The following is a 20,064-nucleotide window of genomic DNA, read 5'->3' on the forward strand; positions in this document are numbered from 1 at the left end:
GTCTGTGATTTATTTAGAATTCAAGGCACACTTAACCAGCATGGCTACCACAGCATTCTGCAGTGATACGCCATCCCATCTGGTTTGGGCTTAATGGGACTATCATTTGTTTTTCAATAAAACAATGACCCAACACACCTCCAGGCTGTGTAAGTGCTATTTGACCAAGAAGGAGAGTGATGGAGTGCTGCATCAGATGACCTGGCCTCCACAATCACCCGACCTCAACCCAATTGAGATGGTTTGGGATGAGTTGGACTGCAGAGTGAAGGATAAGCAGCCAACAAGTGCTCAGCATATGTGGGAACTCCTTCAAGACTGTTGGAAAAGCATTCCAGGTGAAGCTGGTTGAGAGAATGCCAAGAGTGTGCAAAGCTGTCATCAAGGCAAAGGGTGGCTACTTTGAAGAAACTAAAATCTAAAATATATTTTGATTTGTTTAACACTTTTTTGGTTACTACATGATTCCATATGTGTTATTTCATAGTTTCGATGTCTTCACTATTATTCTACAATGTAGAAAATAGTAAAAAATAAAGAAAAACCCTTGAATGTGTCATGGGCCTCTCACTCCACCGGGTTACCACCTTAATTTTCTTCCACTCTGCTCACCACTCTCTCTACTCAGCCTAACTAGCTCCACCTGTCCCTGCTCTGCTCTAATTACTCTGCCAGCTGCGCTGCATTACCCACTACCTCTCCCAGTATTTAAGGCCCTGTCTTTCAGCTCTCCGGTGTCAGATCGTCTGCAAAGCTCACACCCGGAACCTGTTTGCTCGCGCTTCTGGCTCACCCTGGTTTTGTGACCCCGGACCTGCCTGTTTTTTTGGATACTCTTCTGCCTCAGGAGATCCAGACCTGCTTCTGCCATTACGACTCCTGACTACTCTTCAATCCCGGTAACTCTGACCAGCCTTCTGCCTTGCTACTACGTATTTTGGATTTCCCTTGAACTGTACTGCTGCCTGGTTTCATTCCGCCCTGTTGTGTCTGTGTCTCCCCCCCCCAGGACTTCTGGACCACCCACCACCGGCTTCATAGGACGCATCGCTGCCACTGGGGGGGGCACAGACCCAGCGCATTGGACGGGATCCCTGTTACCCCTGGAGCCTTCATTCACTCCCTACTTCCCTTTTCCCTTAAGTTTAATAAACTTTCTGGTGTGACGCAATTGTGGTCCTCTGGTCGTCTGTCTGAACCGTGACAGTACGATCTGACCATTATGGACTCAGCGCACACTTTCCCCGACATGGAAACCGATGAGCATGAGCAGCAGTTCCAGCAGCAGCAACAACAACTCGCCATGATCATTCAACTCCTCACCAACCTTACCCCAGCCAGTCTGCCCACCAGCCCAGCCCCCGAGTTACCTGCCCCGGTCATTGCAGCCGCTGCTCCGGAACCCAAGATTGGAGACCCCGAGCGGTTCAACGGCGATTCAACCCAGGTCCGGCCATTCCTGACTAGCTGCCGACTTCAGTTCTCCTTGCAGCCAAGGACCTTCGCCACGGAGGGGGCTAAAGTTGGGTATGCCATCACTCACCTGACGGGCCGAGCTCGACTCTGGGGAACAGCAGAGTTCGAACGTCAAACCCCCGCATGTGCAACCTTCGACCTGTTTGCTGAGGAGATGCTGAAGGTGTTTGACCTGGATTCACCCACCGCAGAGGCGTCTCGTGAACTGTTCAGTATTCGACAAGGCAGACGTACAGTCGCAGACCATTCCATCGACTTCCGAACCCTGGCTAGACGAAGTTCTTGGAACACACCATCGTTGGTGGACGCGTTCTTCCATAGTTTGGCTGACTATATCAAGGACGAGTTGGTCTCCCATGAACTGCCTTCCACTCTTGATGAAGCCATCGCACTGACTGTCAGGATCGACAGAAGGATACAGACCCGTCGTCGTGAGAGGGGGCGCCAAGGTCCACCTACTACCGGCATTCGGAGAGATCCGACTGGGCTCCTGTCATCTACTGCCACTCACCCAGGTCAGCTTGATCAGTCTGAGCCTATGGAGATTGGGCGAGCCTCCCTCACTCCTGCAGAGCGCCAGCGCCGCTTCACCTCAAACCTCTGCCTCTATTGTGGAGGTGATGGACATCGTGTGGTAACCTGCCCTTTAAAGGGCCGAAGCTCACCGGGCATAGGGGGAGTCCGGTTGAGTTCAATGACCATCCAGTCCTCCGACCGCAAACCCCTGCTGCAAGTTCACCTCCGCCTCTCTGACTCAACTCACACCCTGGCTGCTCTGGTGGATTCTGGCGCCGAAGCCAACATAATGGACATCAAGCTGGCACGCCAACTGGGACTGGAGAACCTCCGTTTGACACCTCCTATTCCTGCCCGGGCACTGGACGGACACTTACTCGGATCGGTCACTCATGTCACGGCCCCGGTCTCGATGGGTCTGTCCGGAAACCATCAAGAAACTATCCAGTTTCACCTGCTCCCCTCTCCAGGCCAACCCCTCATCCTGGGTTACCCATGGCTCCGCCGGCACAACCCTCAGCTCGACTGGGTGACCGGGGTGATCAGGGAGTGGGGAGAGGACTGCCACCGAACCTGCCTGCTTGCTGCCGCACTACCCCCTCGGCCAGTACCTACTAACTCCGCTCCTGACCTCTCCAATGTCCCAGAATGCTACCATGGTCTCAGAGAGGTGTTTAACAAAGCAAGAGCCACATCTCTGCCCCCTCACCGACCGTACGACTGTGCCATCGACCTCCTCCCTGGAACAGCTCCTCCAAAGGGTCGTCTTTATTCGTTGTCTGCTCCTGAAAGAAAGTCCATGGAGGACTACATCAATGGCTCTCTGTCCGCAGGATTAATCCGTTCATCTTCATCTCCTGCTGGTGCTGGTTTCTTCTTTGTGGGGAAGAAGGACGGATCTCTTCGCCCCTGCATCGACTACAGGGGACTCAACGACATCACAGTGAAAAACCGTTACCCTCTGCCTCTGCTCACCTCTGCTTTTGAGTTGCTCCAGGGAGCCACTGTTTTTACCAAGTTGGATCTCAGAAACGCTTACCACCTAGTGCGGATCCGGGAGGGAGATGAATGGAAAACCGCATTCAATACACCAACAGGCCACTACGAGTATCTGGTTATGCCTTTTGGCCTCACCAATGCTCCTGCTGTGTTCCAGGCTCTAGTGAATGATGTACTGCGGGACATGTTAAACAAGTTTGTCTTCGTTTACCTGGATGACATCTTAATCTACTCCAGAAACCTGTCTGAACACACCCGCCATGTCCAGCAAGTCCTTCATCGTCTTCTGGAGAATTCCCTCTACGCCAAGGCAGAGAAATGTGAGTTTCACGTCAAGACAGTGGCCTTCCTGGGGTACATAGTGGCAGAGGGAAGTATCCAAATGGATCCTGCCAAAGTATCAGCAGTCACTTCATGGCCTGTTCCGGAGAACAGAAAGAAGCTGCAACAGTTTCTGGGGTTTGCTAACTTCTATAGGAAGTTTATCCGGAACTACAGTACCGTTGCTGCCCCTCTCACTGCTCTAACCAGCACCAAGCAACCCTTCACCTGGACCCCAGCAGCCGACAAAGCCTTCAGTACCCTCAAGGTGAGGTTCACCTCCGCTCCCATCCTCCAGATGCCTGATGTGGACCGGCAATTCATTGTGGAGGTGGACGCCTCGGATGTGGGAGTTGGTGCTGTGATTTCTCAGTGGGCTGCGGAGGATAGGAAGCTCCATCCCTGTGCCTTTTTCTCACGTCGGTTGTCCCCCTCTGAGTGCAATTACGACATAGGGAACCGTGAGCTGCTGGCTGTGAAGCTTGCCTTGGAGGAGTGGCGTCACTGGCTGGAGGGGTCCACCATTCCATTTCTCGTTTGGACCGATCATAAGAACTTGGAGTACATCCGCACGGCCAAACGGTTGAACTCCAGGCAGTCCCGCTGGGCCCTGTTCTTCACCAGGTTTAATTTCACTCTGTCATACCGGCCTGGATCACGCAACACCAAGCCAGACGCCCTCTCCCGTCAATTCCAGAAGGATGACACCCCCTCCAAGGACCCTGTGTCGATTCTGCCAAGTCCCTGCATCGTTGCAGCTCTGACCTGGGCTGTTGAGGAACAGGTGCTGGAGGCTCTCCGTAACCAGCCAGGTCCCAGCACTTGCCCAGCTGACCGCCTTTTTGTCCCCGAAGACCTGAGGTCCCAGGTCGTTCAGTGGGGACATGACTCCCGCCTAGCTTGTCACCCTGGCTCCACCCGCACTTACAACCTGCTCGCCCAGAGGTTCTGGTGGCCCTCTCTGAGGAAGGATGTACGGGAATTCGTCCAAGCCTGCCCCATCTGCAACCAACACAAGTCGTCCTGCCAGCCCCCAGCCGGATTGCTGCAGCCCCTGCCTGTGCCCAGACGTCCCTGGTCTCACATCGCCCTTGACTTTGTCACGGGGCTGCCCCCTTCAAGTGGCATGACCGTCATTCTCACCATCGTTGACCGTTTCAGCAAGATGGCACACTTCATTCCCCTCCCCAAGCTCCCAACCGCCAAGGAGACCGCCCAGGTGGTCCTGGAACACGTCTTTCGGATCCACGGACTGCCAAAGGATGTAGTTTCTGACCGTGGTCCACAATTCTCCTCCGCTTTTTGGAAGGAGTTCTGTCACCTGCTGGGAGCCACAGTCAGTCTGACTTCCGGATTCCATCCCCAATCCAATGGGCAGTCAGAGCGGGCTAATCAGGAGCTCGAGAAGGCACTGCGATGCATGACTTCACGCAACCCCCACTCCTGGTCGCAGCAATTGACATGGGTGGAGTACGCACACAATTCTCTGACCTGCTCTGCCATCGGTATGTCCCCTTTCCAATGTGTTTATGGATACCAGCCTCCTCTATTTGCCAGCCAGGAAGAGGAGGTTACTTGCCCATCTGCACTTGCTTTTGCCCGTCGATGTCGCCGCACCTGGTCACAAGCCCGAGCCACACTCCTCAGATCCGTTGCCAGCTACACTACCGGGGCCAACCGTCGGAGAATTCCTGCTCCCACCTACCATGTTGGTCAAAGGGTGTGGTTGTCATCGAAGAACCTGCCACTCAGGGTGGAGTCGCAGAAGCTGGCACCTCGGTTCATTGGCCCATTCCCTATCATAAGAGTGATTAGCCCAACTGCTGTCCGGCTCCAACTGCCTAATTCCCTGAGGGTGCACCCCACCTTCCATGTGTCTAAGATTAAGCCCATCCATGAGAGTCCGCTGGTCCCTGCTGCGCCTGGTCCTCCTCCTCCACGGCTCGTCGATGGTGGTCTGGTTTACACCGTCCGCCGCCTGCTTCGGTCCAGACGGAGGGGTAGGGGTCTCCAGTACCTCATTGACTGGGAGGGCTATGGACCTGAGGAGAGGACCTGGGTGCCAGCTAGTCGGATTGTGGATAGGACTCTCATCACCGCTTTCCACCAACGGCATCCTGATCAACCTGCAATCCGTAGGGGCCGCCCCAGAGGGGTCCCTAACCGTCCGGCCCGCTCGGCTTCCTGTCCTGTGCCTGATCCTGTCTCGGGACCTGTCCCATCTCCCGACCACGGCCCTCCGGCTTCCTCCGAGGATGAGGACGTTCACTCGGACCGTTCGGAGGAGTTCTAGCCCTCCTCCGGCTCCCCTCCTCCCGCCCGGCGTGGTGTTGCTCTTGGGACTTCTGGGGCCGTCCCTTGGGGGGGGGGTTCTGTCATGGGCCTCTCACTCCACCGGGTTACCACCTTAATTTTCTTCCACTCTGCTCACCACTCTCTCTACTCAGCCTAACTAGCTCCACCTGTCCCTGCTCTGCTCTAATTACTCTGCCAGCTGCGCTGCATTACCCACTACCTCTCCCAGTATTTAAGGCCCTGTCTTTCAGCTCTCCGGTGTCAGATCGTCTGCAAAGCTCACACCCGGAACCTGTTTGCTCGCGCTTCTGGCTCACCCTGGTTTTGTGACCCCGGACCTGCCTGTTTTTTTGGATACTCTTCTGCCTCAGGAGATCCAGACCTGCTTCTGCCATTACGACTCCTGACTACTCTTCAATCCCGGTAACTCTGACCAGCCTTCTGCCTTGCTACTACGTATTTTGGATTTCCCTTGAACTGTACTGCTGCCTGGTTTCATTCCGCCCTGTTGTGTCTGTGTCTCCCCCCCCCAGGACTTCTGGACCACCCACCACCGGCTTCATAGGACGCATCGCTGCCACTGGGGGGGGCACAGACCCAGCGCATTGGACGGGATCCCTGTTACCCCTGGAGCCTTCATTCACTCCCTACTTCCCTTTTCCCTTAAGTTTAATAAACTTTCTGGTGTGACGCAATTGTGGTCCTCTGGTCGTCTGTCTGAACCGTGACAGAATGAGTAGGTGTGTCCAAACTTTTTACTGGTACTGTGCATGCGGATGCACAACTATTCAGTCTACACAGATTCAATAGGGCAACACATTCCTGTGATGACATGTCAGCATTTTATAGGTTAAATGTTCACGGCCTCTTCTCTTAGAACTCTCTCTCTCTCTTTATATGACTCCACAGTCACTGTCCAGACCCCAACCGTACGTTTACTAAGCGTGTGATGCTGGACAAACACATCCAGTTGATGCATGGTGGTATTAAAGATGCTGAGGGGAAGACGGCACCAGACCCAGCACACACAGAGGACAGCCCTCCTGACAAGGTACAGTAACTGACCAATGAGCTGCACCCACGATCCATAGTTTGTGCTATTCTACTCCCTGATACTGTGACCAGGATTCAAAGAAACGCAGATTAATGGCTTGTGCACTGCTATTGATTTTTAAAGGTGATTTGTGTTTGAGCTAACATTTTAAAACAAACGAGATCTCTGCGAACATGAGGGAATTTGCCTCTAAAAGTAATGGCAATACAAAGGTGGTTTATCTGTGTTGGATTGAATGCAAACCTGTACATGCAGCATACCTCATGTTCCTATTTTGCCCCCTGCAGGCTCTCAGCCCCAAGAGGAAGCAGCAGGATGACGAGGGGCCTCCCGGTCCTCGCTCCAGGGGCTCTACACCCGCCCAGCCCCTGAAGAAGCTGAAGGTCAACGTTTTCAAGGTCCACAAGTGTGCCGTGTGCAGCTTCAGCACCGAGGACCTGGTCACCTTCCACGACCACATTCCACAGCACAAGTCGGATGGATCCTCCTTCCAGTGCAGGGAGTGTGGTCTGTGCTACACTTCTCCCCGCTCCCTGGCCCGACATCTTTTCATCATCCACAAGCAGAAGGAGCCGCGGGAGCTAGCCAGACGTAACGGAACCGCTGCAGCCGATGAGAACCAAAGAGAGAACCAGTTGGGTTCCGGCTCGGGGGACGGCCTGGACGACGGGACGCCTGAGACCAAATGTAAAGTGTGTGGCAAGATGTTTGAGACGGAGGGGAGTTTGAACACACACATGAGGACACACGGCATGGCCTTTATCAAGTCTAAGAGACTGAATGCAACAGAGAAATAGAGAAGGAGAAGCCTAGTCGGGACACTGTTGTTGAAGCATAGTGGCATCTACCAGAATGTTGTCTCTGACCAAATTTGCCTCAAAATGTTGCATTGTAAATGCTAGAGTACGAATAAGACATTCTCCATTGACTCCTCTACCCACATATATGAAATATATAGTATATACACAATATATATACACACATTTCTAATGTGTTTTAAAATATGTAATATATTTAAAGTAAATGTATGTGTATTTAAATCAATCTATGAGATAACATTTTGTACACTTTACGATATAGATGTTTCTATGGATGTTGGATAGATCTTTTGTAGGAAAATGTTTATTTTAAAAAGGTTTGGAATTGTTGTCTTCTCACTAGTATGGGAAAGTGTTAGATACTGTATAAATGTTTATGTTATGGGAGATTAATCCTCAACTATTGGCAGTGTTCCGTTTTATAACTTCTGCTAATATCCATGGAATGTCTGAAGAAACTAGCCTGGTCCCAGATCTGTTTGTCCTGTCAACTCCTATGGTTATTGCCTATGCAGTACAAACCAATCTGGACTCAGCTTATAAAGAAACACTTTATATCAGCATGACTTTGTCATCCTCACAGGGGTTGGGTCAATTCTGTTTCAATTCTGTCAATTCAGTCAATTCTAGAATTGACTCAATTGACTGAATAGAATGGATTTGACCCTAACTCTGCTCATATTGTCAGGACAATCAGTCCAGACTCCAGAACAGACTGCACGACAGTAGCCTGTCTATTTCACACCTCTATTTCATCAGTCTATGGGCCAATTCGTGCTTTTCTTTGTTTAAAGAGGCCGGAGACATTTTGTTTCAGAATGTCTCGGAATGTTTGTCTTTTTAATTTCCTTATTCTCTGGCAGCTCAGTTTTGATGATAATTGAGTTATGGTGATAGCAACTTGTCTTTCTTTGCATGCATACACAGATACAGTATATAGCCTTCTGCCTTTTAATTGACCATACTGTATGTCAGCCTTTTCATTTGGCCAAATGAACAAGATTACACTGGCTAATAGTTATGATTCTGGATATCCTGAGCACCAAGTGTGCCATTTGGAAGGTTGTAAAGTGCCATTTCTCTGATCAGAGTTCAGAGTGTAAACAAACCAATAAAATAGAAAAATACTTGCCTTCGCATTAAAGAATGTCAATGTGAATGTGAGACTGGAATTGAAAACCATTTCCTCATTTCAGTGTCTTTACATTTCAAGATGTGTTTTACATTTGAAAAGAGAAAATGAATTGTACAAGAAAACAATCGTGATAAAACATTTTATTCCCATGTTTTCTTTTTCTTTTTTTTTCTTGTCATGTTTTCATAAAAGGACACGTTGTTTTTGGAAGTAACTTTTTTATACTATGAAAATGAAATATGAATCTATTTGTGTAGAGCAACACGTGCATGAGAGAAGCTGTCAATGGTTCTTATTTGTTTTTTAGAATGTGTCTTGCTGCTTGTTCGCTAGAGATGTCTGATGTTTCTGTAGGAGCGGTTCTTGATGTCAATAATAAATTATGAACTCTGCCCCTGATGTGTGACCTGATGTCTACTGCACATGATCAGACATCAGCCCCTCCTAGGGAAATGCATTACAATGGCTCTCTCTACTGCCATCTAATGCTGAGATAATACACTATATGATATAATGATGAGTTTCCTTCCACCATATAGTATTTTACCCGTCAAGTCTTTTCCAGTCAGTGCAGATGAAGGGGAGGAGAGGATGGCTGTTTAAGCAATTAGTACCACTGACTGAGTCTCGTCTTCGCTGCTACGGTCTCTCCCTCCTCTTCCCTGCTACAGTATATCCTTCCTCTTCACTGCTACGGTCTCCCCCTCCTCTTCCCTGCTACAGTCTCTCCCTCCTCTTCCCTGCTACGGTCTCCCCCTCCTCTTCCCTGCTACAGTCTCTCCTTCACCTTCCCTGCTACAGTCTCTCCTTCCTCTTCCCTGCTACAGTCTCCCCCTCCTCTTCCCTGCTTCAGTCTCCCCCTCCTCTTCCCTGCTTCAGTCTCCCCCTCCTCTTTCCTGCTTCACCTTCCCTGCTACAGTCTCTCCTTCCTCTTCCCTGCTACAGTCTCCCCCTCCTCTTCCCTGCTACAGTCTCTTCCTCCTCTTCCCTGCTTCAGTCTCTCCTTCCTCTTCCCTGCTACAGTCTCCCCCTCCTCTTCCCTGCTTCAGTCTCTCCTTCCTCTTCCCTGCTACAGTCTCCCCCTCCTCTTCCCTGCTTCAGTCTCCCCCTCCTCTTCCCTGCTTCAGTCTCTTCCTCCTCTTCCCTGCTACAGTATATCCTTCCTCTTCACTGCTACGGTCTCCCCCTCCTCTTCCCTGCTACAGTCTCTCCCTCCTCTTCCCTGCTACAGTCTCTTCCTCCTCTTCCCTGCTACAGTATATCCTTCCTCTTCACTGCTACGGTCTCCCCCTCCTCTTCCCTGCTACAGTCTCCCCCTCCTCTTCCCTGCTACAGTCTCTCCCTCCTCTTCCCTGCTTCAGTCTCCCCCTCCTCTTCCCTGCTTCAGTCTCTTCCTCCTCTTCCCTGCTACAGTATATCCTTCCTCTTCACTGCTACGGTCTCCCCCTCCTCTTCCCTGCTACAGTCTCTCCCTCCTCTTCCCTGCTACAGTCTCCCCCTCCTCTTCCCTGCTTCAGTCTCCCCCTCCTCTTCCCTGCTTCAGTCTCTTCCTCCTCTTCCCTGCTACAGTATATCCTTCCTCTTCACTGCTACGGTCTCCCCCTCCTCTTCCCTGCTTCAGTCTCCCCCTCCTCTTCCCTGCTTCAGTCTCCCCCTCCTCTTTCCTGCTTCACCTTCCCTGCTACAGTCTCTCCTTCCTCTTCCCTGCTACAGTCTCCCCCTCCTCTTCCCTGCTACAGTCTCTTCCTCCTCTTCCCTGCTTCAGTCTCTCCTTCCTCTTCCCTGCTACAGTCTCCCCCTCCTCTTCCCTGCTTCAGTCTCTCCTTCCTCTTCCCTGCTACAGTCTCCCCCTCCTCTTCCCTGCTTCAGTCTCCCCCTCCTCTTCCCTGCTTCAGTCTCTCCCTCCTCTTCCCTGCTTCAGTCTCCCCCTCCTCTTCCCTGCTACAGTCTCCCCCTCCTCTTCCCTGCTTCAGTCTCCCCCTCCTCTTCCCTGCTCTCTCTTTCTCTCCTCTCTCTCTCCTTCAGTGCTGTATGATGTATGTTAGTCCCGTCCAAGGCTGTCATTAGGACACACAGTGATACATGTGTTGACGTCAAGCAAGCAGTTTAACGGACGTCTTAACTGCCAATTACATCCATGTTATGAGTCACATTTGACCTTCAACACACATGATTAACTAATTTCCTGTCCAAAATGTATAATTGTTCTTCATGGGATTTGAATTGCAATTAGATTAGATTAACAATTTAGTGACACCATAACGATTGAATACAAGCCCGTATGGCCTCACTAATCAGTAAATATTATGAGAGAAGTCCGTGATTGCTTTATGAATAAATGTTTGAATGAATGATAATTGTGATGAAAGACCATTACATGTATCAGTTGGACCAAAAGCCACTGACAGCTGGTTTAGTGTGCCAGGAGACTGGTCGCTCACTTCCATGTGTGAAGCCACCAATTACCACACTGATTGGTCAAGCTACATATTACCTAACCGGAAGTCATCATCACTTCCACTGTGACCATGTAACGCTTAACATTATTTAAAGGTCCTAGTCACGAAAAGGAAGGATGCTATCCTCCCCAAGATGGTGCTACTGTGGGGGGCTAGATGTATGGTCCACTGCTTAACGGTGTGTGCTGTAGCAGTATATTCCATGAATGTCTCTGAGAAATGCACCCAGGACACCAGGACTTTTCTCTCAGAGCTAAACAAGGACCTGCCCAGTGAATATGCTGCTTTAAGTGAGTACTTGACCTCTATTTGAAAAATAAAAGGTTTTCTTATTGTTGAGATGTGATTGAAGAAAGAAAGGACTGACTATTTACAGTTTAGCAAAAAGGCTTTATTTGATCCTTTTCTCATGGTCTGGTTACTTACAACAAATATTTTAGGCAAAACCTATTTTAATGTTAATTGAATTAATAGTTCATTATTTCTCTGACAACATTTATTGTCAGAGACGTGACTGCATTAGTTTGAAGCAACATTTCAAATGTTTTCTCCGTGTTCTAAGATATCTCATCGCTTGGTGTAGCAATCGCTCATTTGTATGTGTATGTTTGTGTACATGTAGTGTATGATGCCTTTGGGAAGATGGGTAGTGATGTGGCGGGGGGCAATGTGAACAGGCCTGGGTCTCTCCAGGAGTGTCTGTCTGTCCAGGGACCCTCCTTTACTGGACAGTACTGCCAGGTCTTCCTGAAACAAGTGAGGAAATAAACCTTTTTTTTTTTATATATAGCCACACAACTACAACTCTCTATTGTAGTGTTCTGTTCTATTATATGTTATTGTATTGTATTGTATTCTATTCTATTCTAACTACAGTATTCAGATAAATGAATTACAGTACCATAATGTTGCTCTGACACAGGACCCAATCCAGTACTTTGTTGGAATATGTGTTCCTGATTCCTGTGTGGAAGAGGAGGTGCAGACACTAGTTGTTTACGGTCAGTAGCTTTGTCTGCATTAAGCATTACTTACAATAGCATGAATAACATTTATAATTATCCATAAAGCATTTATGAACAGTTATAAGCATTTTTATGCCTCATTGTTATTGTGACGTGTACACGTTGTGTCTGTGTCCCCAGAGACCTTCCAGCAGGCCAGGACCTCCCTGATCCCTCCAGTACCCTCATCTCTACTGGCCCAGTCCACTCAGGGCCTGTTCATGACCCGCTGTCTGTCCCGTACTGGTGCTCCAGACCTGTCTGTTGTCACCTGCCTGTGAGTACAGTTCAACCTAACCCCTGACCCCTGACCCCTAACCCTGCCACTGACCCCGGTGTCTAACTCATACTGGTGCTCCAGACCTGTCTGTTGTCACCTGCCTGTAAGTCATAACTCTAACCCTAACCCCAACCCTATCGAATCTGCGTAGATGAGATACTTACAAAAAGGATTTCATTCTAAGTATCTAACTAACATTCACCTGCTGTAATCGTCTAAAATAAACGGGCCAAAAAAAGTGATCTAGGACATGCCCCCAGATAGTCCAAAAACTCAAATCCAGAAGTCCAAGAAAGTGATTTGGGATGTCTGACTCTGTCCCCATCTGTACGTCAGGTTTGTCTGACTCTGTCCTCATCTGTCCATCAGGTTTGTCTGACTCTGTCCTCATCTGTCCATCAGGTTTGTGTGTTGTGTGCTAGTGGCCGTCCCCTTGACTGCGACCCTGTTCGTGGCCATAGTGAGGTGGCAGAGAAACAGAGAGGTCAGCCCTGGAGTGGAGTCTTCTTCTCTGAAAACCAGGGACCCAAACCTCTACGGGACCCTGATGTCCAACGGCACCCCCAGTGGTGGAGGTAGTGACAACAGCTGCTCTGGACAACTGGACAGCCAGATGGAGCAATACACAGAGGAGGAAGAGGAAGAGGAGGACGAGGGCAGCAAGAAGAGTATGTACAACATGCTTTATAATAGACTACACCACAAATCTACAAAACCACTGGACTACCTGATGTTTTGTCTGGGATATATTTTTCATATTTATTAATACTGAACTTTATACTCAGTTTTGTTGGAGGTGAAAAAAAGTTTTATTGCAGGTGAAAAAGTGTCATTGCAGGTGAAAAAATTTAATTGCAGGTGAACAAAATGTTTTATTGCAGGTGAAAAAATGTCATTGCAGGTGAAAAAATGATTTATTGCAGGTGAAAAAGTGTCATTGCAGGTGAAAAAGTGTCATTGCAGGTTAAAAAAAAGTGTAATTGCAGGTGAAAAATAGTAATTGCAGGTAAAAAAAAGGTTCATTGCATACATCAACAAAAAGTGTACACTGGAATGATTTGTCCTTCCTAACTAACCCACACTTCTGCTGTCTGCCTGCAGGTTGTATGTACTCGTGGCTCCAGGCCTTCTCTTTCCAGGCCTGCAGCCAGGAGGTCCTTTCTACAACCAGCCCAGGTGGAGGCTACTCCTCCCTGAATGGGATCCGCATCCTTAGCCTCCTATGGATCGTCTGTGGACACACCGTCCAGCTCAGCGCCTGGAACAACCTAGGTATGTCTCAGAGGAAATACTCACTCTCTGTAGCAATTCTTGCGCCAATGAAGCAATTATTGAAAACCGCGACAGTGTAACGCCCCTTGCGGGTCTCAAACCCAGGACTCACAGCTTGTAGGCAGACCTGCCAACCACTGCTCCAATAAGGGTTAACCCTTTTGGGGTGGATTGTTACAGGCCTACCTAGGCAAGGCTTGTTACAACGCTATCTACCGTAAAACTTTAAATTAATAGCCCAGCGTTTATTTGCTTCAATCACTGAACACAACAGGTGCTTATTAGAGACAGGCTTCAATTTGAGCCCATCGTGGAAAACCCATTGCGCTCGAGGAAAACCCATTGCGCTCGAGGAAAACCCATTGCGCTCGAGGAAAACCCATTGCGCTCGAGGAAAACCCATGCGCTCGAGGAAAACCCATTGCGCTCGAGGAAAACCCATTGCGCTTCGAGGAAAACCCATTGTGCTCGAGGAAAACCCATTGTGCTCGAGGAAAACCCATTGCGCTTCGAGGAAAACCCATTGCGCTCGAGGAAAACCCATTGCGCTCGAGGAAAACCCATTGTGCTCGAGGAAAACCCATTGTGCTCGAGGAAAACCCATTGCGCTCGAGGAAAACCCATTGCGCTTCGAGGAAAACCCATTGCGCTCGAGGAAAACCCATTGCGCTTCGAGGAAAACCCATTGCGCTCGAGGAAAACCCATTGCGCTCGAGGAAAACCCATTGCGCTCGAGGAAAACCCATTGCGCTCGAGGAAAACCCATTGCGCTCGAGGAAAACCCATTGCGCTTCGAGGAAAACCCATTGTGCTCGAGGAAAACCCATTGTGCTCGAGGAAAACCCATTGCGCTTCGAGGAAAACCCATTGCGCTCGAGGAAAACCCATTGCGCTCGAGGAAAACCCATTGTGCTCGAGGAAAACCCATTGTGCTCGAGGAAAACCCATTGCGCTTGAGGAATTTGTCAAGCCAGCCTTTACTAGCAGCGAAGTCAGAGGCCCCACTGTCACTCCCAGTGGTGTACAGTAGATCTACTTTGCTTTCACCCGGATCATCTTGCAGGACACCCGGAAAATGCGGGAATATCAGAGTGGTGTCCATGGTAACCTCATAAACAATTAATTTAGACCTGCCATTTATTTGAAACAGGCGTTTATTTGCTGAAATGTGTGCCGATGCCCAGCTATCAAAAGGGACAGGCGTCTATTTGAGACTCAGCGTTTAATTGAAGTTTTACGGTATACTATCCTATCTATCTAAAATACTTGATGTATGAATTGGATATTAATATCAGCTATTTACAGATACAGATATACAATTCACTGATTACAGATAATGAAAAGAGATGGAAAGAGACAGTGGAGAAAAACCCTCTGCATGTGTTTGCCTTCAGTGGACCTGTCTATCTGGCTGTGGATACCTTTCTGCTCCTAGGGTGAGAACACGGCCCAGTTCAACTACACTCTTAGAAAAAAAGGCGCTATCTAGAACCTTAAAGGGTTCTTCGGCTGTCCCCATAGGATAACCCTTTTTGGTTGCAGGTAGAACCCTTTTGGTTCCAGGTAGAACCCTTTTGGGTTCCATGTAGAACCGTTTCTAAAGAGGGTTCTACATGGAACTCAAAAGGGTTCTACCTGGAACCAAAAAGGGTTCTCCTATGGGGACAGCCGAAGAACCCTTTTGGAACCCTTTTTTCTAAGAGTGTACTGCATCCTTGCATCATTCCTTCCTCATCTTCCTTGAAGTAATCACTGATCTCTGCACCTGTCTGGTCTGTGTCCCAGGGGTCTTCTGAGTGCAAAGTCCCTGCTGGGGTCCATCCAGAGAGCGGAGGACAAACTGAGTCCAGGTCTGGTGGCCAACTTCCTCTTCAAGAGGTTTAAAAGGTAGATCCATCACTCCTCAACCGTTATTTAACCAGGAGAGACGCTCAGAGCTAAGTGTAAGGGTGACCTGGATCTGTTTCTAGAACCGTGCTTTTCTTTACTGATCATTATTGATCTGTTATTGTCCCTCCCTCCCAGAGTTCAGCCGCTGCACCTCTTCATCGTGTGTCTCGCTATCGGCCTCTTCTCTGTGGTCCAGAGAGGTGCATTCTGGTTCATCGCCGAGGACGAGATCAGCAACTGTAAAAAGTACTGGTGGTCCAACCTGCTACTGGTCAACAACCTATTGACCATCACCGACATAGTGAGAATAACCCTAACCCCTGACCCTAACCACTACCCTAACCCTAAACCTACAGCTAACCTTACCCCTAACCCTAGCTTACTACTGGTCAACAACCTCTTCACCATCATTGACATAGTGAGCCTTTTAGATAACCTGTAACTGTCCTTTCCTTAGCGGTAGTAGTACTACACTGACATGTTTGGACTGGTAGTAGCCACTACACTACAATACAACTTTATTCATCCCTGAGGGGCAATTCGTTCAGGGCTGACAGGGTGCTTCAGACAGGACAAACACACACAGACAGACAGCAAAACGTAAAAATATAAAATATGACTGTTGGTTATAACTGAGATAATGTAGAGGTCATCTGTCATTATCTATGACTGTTGGTTATGACAGATAATGTAGAGGTCATCTGTCATTATCTATGACTGTTGGTTATGACTGAGATAATGTAGAGGTCATCTGTCATTATCTATGGCTGTTGGTTATGACTGAGATAATGTAGAGGTCATCTGTCATTATCTATGACTGTTGGTTATGACTGAGATAATGTAGAGGTCATCTGACATTATCTATGGCTGTTGGTTATGACTGAGATAATGTAGAGGTCATCTGTCATTATCTATGGCTGTTGGTTATGACTGAGATAATGTAGAGGTCATCTGTCATTATCTATGACTGTTGGTTATGACTGAGATAATGTAGAGGTCATCTGTCATTATCTATGGCTGTTGGTTATGACTGAGATAATGTAGAGGTCATCTGACATTATCTATGGCTGTTGGTTATGACTGAGATAATGTAGAGGTCATCTGTCATTATCTATGACTGTTGGTTATGACTGAGATAATGTAGAGGTCATCTGTCATTATCTATGACTGTTGGTTATGACTGAGATAATGTAGAGGTCATCTGTCATTATCTATGACTGTTGGTTATGACTGAGATAATGTAGAGGTCATCTGTCATTATCTATGACTGTTGGTTATGACTGAGATAATGTAGAGGTCATCTGTCTCCACAGTGTGCTCCATGGACCTGGTATCTGTCCCTGGATTTCCAGTTCTATGCAACAACCCCCCTGCTCATCTACCTCTATAGACTGTAAGTCATTCACACTGCAAAATGGCTATTATAATATATCTTTCTCAATAAATTAATAGTCACAAATGCCCTTCTCGCTCTTGTCTTTCAGGAACAAAGGTGTTCTGGTTGGCGTGGCTTCAGCTCTGCTGTTTCTGTCCAGCCTGACCAGTGCTTTACTCACTGCCCTCCTGCACCTCCCAGTTCACCAGCCTACCACACTGTAAGTTACCCAGTCTACCACACTGTAAATTACCCAGCCTACCACACTGTAAGTTACCCAGCCTACCACACTGTAAGTTACCCAGACTACCACACTGTAAGTTACCCAGACTACCACACTGTAAGTTCAACTGGTAACACTTTAACCAAATTATAAAGACATAATGAAGCCTTCATTGACCTATTATAATGACCTACAGAAATCATTAACACATGATTTATAAGAAAATGTAAAAATATATTAACTCAAACCAGATCAACTGTTACAGATATGAATCACCCAAAATGTCCAGTATAATGTATTCTGCTCCATTCCAACATTACCGTTGTTGTTTATGTTGTATATGGTCCAGAAAATATGAACGCTACTTCCAGTATTACTACAATAAACCGTACACCAGATACGGGCCCTACCTGATTGGGATCCTGGCAGGGATAAGCATGACGACTAAGAAAGGCCACCTTTTAAAACATCAGGTAATAACATGAAACAACTGAATAACCTTTGCCTGCTTTACACTCAGTGAACTCAGTTGACCTACCTTTACAATTTTGTGAACAGGGTTTACCCACTTTTTAACGCTATATAAGCGTTTTGTTTTCTTTGCATAAAGGTTTACCTACCTGTGTTTCTTAACACTACATTTCTGTTTTGTTTCAATAATGTATCCCTCTCCTCTGCTGTGTATGTGTAACAAACTCAGTGGCAGGCTGCAGTAGGTTGGTTCTGCTGCCTGTCAGTCATGGCAGTGTTGGTAGGACTGGCCTATGTCCTCCGGGATGTCCCACCCCAGCCGTCTGCTCCTCACGCCCTCTACCAGGGGATCCATCGCTCCCTCTGGGCCCTGGCCGTGGCTTGGATCATACTGGCCTGTGAGGAGGGATACGGAGGTGAGACCTGAGCACTGACACCTTCACCTAGCACAAGACACATACATACTCTACTGAATAGACCTAGGGCTAGGAGTCTTTGATGACCATTTGATCTGACCGGTAAAAATCTGGGCCCTAGTCATTTGCTATATTAGAGTCTTAGTTACATATTTGAGCAAAGGATCAACGTTTTTCCTCATGTGGTCAGGAAAAATCAATGGCCCTAAAACAAACCCAGTCTTCAGTAACTGCCCAGTCTTCAGTAACTGCCCTGTCTTCAGTAACTTCCCAGTCTTCAGTAACTGCCCAGTCTTCAGTAACTGCCCAGTCTTCAGTAACTGCCCTGTCTTCAGTAACTGCCCTGTCTTCAGTAACTGCCCAGTCTTCAGTAACTGCCCTGTCTTCAGTAACTGCCCAGTATTCAGTAACTGCCCAGTCTTCAGTAACTGCCCAGTATTCAGTAACTGCCCAGTCTTCAGTAACTGCCCTGTCTTCAGTAACTGCCCAGTATTCAGTAACTGCCCAGTCTTCAGTAACTGCCCAGTCTTCAGTAACTGCCCAGTCTTCAGTAACTGCCCAGTCTTCAGTAACTGCCCAGTCTTCAGTAACTGCCCTGTCTTCAGTAACTGCCCAGTCTTCAGTAACTGCCCAGTCTTCAGTAACTGCCCTGTCTTCAGTAACTGCCCAGTCTTCAGTAACTGCCCTGTCTTCAGTAACTGCCCTGTCTTCAGTAACTGCCCAGTCTTCAGTAACTGCCCAGTCTTCAGTAACTGCCCAGTCTTCAGTAACTGCCCTGTCTTCAGTAACTGCCCTGTCTTCAGTAACTGCCCTGTCTTCAGTAACTGCCCAGTCTTCAGTAACTGCCCTGTCTTCAGTAACTGCCCAGTATTCAGTAACTGCCCAGTCTTCAGTAACTGCCCAGTATTCAGTAACTGCCCAGTCTTCAGTAACTGCCCTGTCTTCAGTAACTGCCCAGTATTCAGTAACTGCCCAGTCTTCAGTAACTGCCCAGTCTTCAGTAACTGCCCAGTCTTCAGTAACTGCCCAGTCTTCAGTAACTGCCCAGTCTTCAGTAACTGCCCTGTCTTCAGTAACTGCCCAGTCTTCAGTAACTGCCCAGTCTTCAGTAACTGCCCTGTCTTCAGTAACTGCCCAGTCTTCAGTAACTGCCCTGTCTTCAGTAACTGCCCTGTCTTCAGTAACTGCCCAGTCTTCAGTAACTGCCCAGTCTTCAGTAACTGCCCAGTCTTCAGTAACTGCCCTGTCTTCAGTAACTGCCCTGTGTCTCTGACGGTCTCTCGCATAATATATTCTGTCCCTCTCTCTCTCTCCAGGATTCATTGATAACCTCCTGTCACTAAATATGTGGGTTCCTCTGTCCAACATCAGCTTTGCCTGTTACCTGATCCATCCTATTCTTATTATACTGTACAACGGCAAGCAGGAGACTCCTATACACTACACAGACATGAACTTTGTGAGTATTTCACACAGTAGTAACCTAGTCCCAGATAAGTGGCTGCTGCATAGCCAACTTCTATGGTTGTTATCATGCCCAAAATATAATATTATGCTTGAAATTGTTAGATATTACTTGTTAGATATTACTGCACTGTCGGAGCTAGAAGCACAAGCATTTCGCTACACCCGCTATAACATCTGCTAAACACGTGTATGTGACAAATAACATTTGATTTGATTTGATTTGAAGGAGATGAATCTTCCTGGGAATGATGTGTTGTTTTCCTTTGTTTTCTTCACCTCCTCAGTTCTATCTGTTCCTGGGTCACATGATTCTGACGGTGGTGATTGGCTATGTGCTGACCGTGTTGGTGGAGAAGCCCTACCTCTTCCTCAGGGGCAGTAAGGCTTAAGGACATGACCCCCCAGACCGTCCTCCCTAGGACATGACCCCCTAGACCGTCCTCCCTAGGACATGACCCCCTAGACCGTCCTCCCTAGGACATGACCCCCTAGACTGTCCTCCCTAGGACATGACCCCCTAGACCGTCCTCCCTAGGACATGACCCCTAGACCCCCCTCCCTAGGACATGACCCCTAGACCCCCCTCCCTAGGA

The 20,064-nt window shown here is 48.3% G+C and overlaps 2 protein-coding genes across 2 annotated transcripts in view; both read left to right on the plus strand.

Moving 5' to 3' along the window:
* znf532 (zinc finger protein 532) overlaps nucleotides 1-9,006 on the plus strand; it is a 49,844-nt gene extending 40,838 nt beyond the window's left edge. Inside the window, exons 14-15 of the mRNA XM_084169928.1 lie at nucleotides 6,517-6,658; nucleotides 6,949-9,006. Coding sequence (XP_084026054.1) covers nucleotides 6,517-6,658; nucleotides 6,949-7,458 — 652 coding nt within the window. The 3' untranslated portion in view covers nucleotides 7,459-9,006. The remainder of the gene's footprint in view (nucleotides 1-6,516; nucleotides 6,659-6,948) is intronic.
* Nucleotides 9,007-11,275: 2,269 nt separating this feature from the next.
* Nucleotides 11,276-19,860, plus strand: oacyl (O-acyltransferase like; the record flags this gene model as incomplete). Its single annotated transcript, XM_084169846.1, has 15 exons — nucleotides 11,276-11,363; nucleotides 11,696-11,829; nucleotides 11,996-12,074; nucleotides 12,219-12,354; nucleotides 12,760-13,025; nucleotides 13,459-13,629; nucleotides 14,963-15,065; nucleotides 15,415-15,516; nucleotides 15,655-15,820; nucleotides 16,833-16,912; nucleotides 17,004-17,114; nucleotides 17,467-17,590; nucleotides 17,818-18,004; nucleotides 19,321-19,463; nucleotides 19,756-19,860. The coding sequence occupies 15 exons, from the start codon at nucleotides 11,276-11,278 to the stop codon at nucleotides 19,858-19,860; spliced, it is 1,995 nt and encodes a 664-aa protein (XP_084025972.1).
* Between the last annotated feature and the right edge of the window lie 204 nt (nucleotides 19,861-20,064).

Source organism: Coregonus lavaretus, assembly GCF_964263955.1.
Source record: "Coregonus lavaretus genome assembly, chromosome: 10".
Taxonomy (NCBI): Eukaryota; Metazoa; Chordata; class Actinopteri; order Salmoniformes; family Salmonidae; genus Coregonus; species Coregonus lavaretus.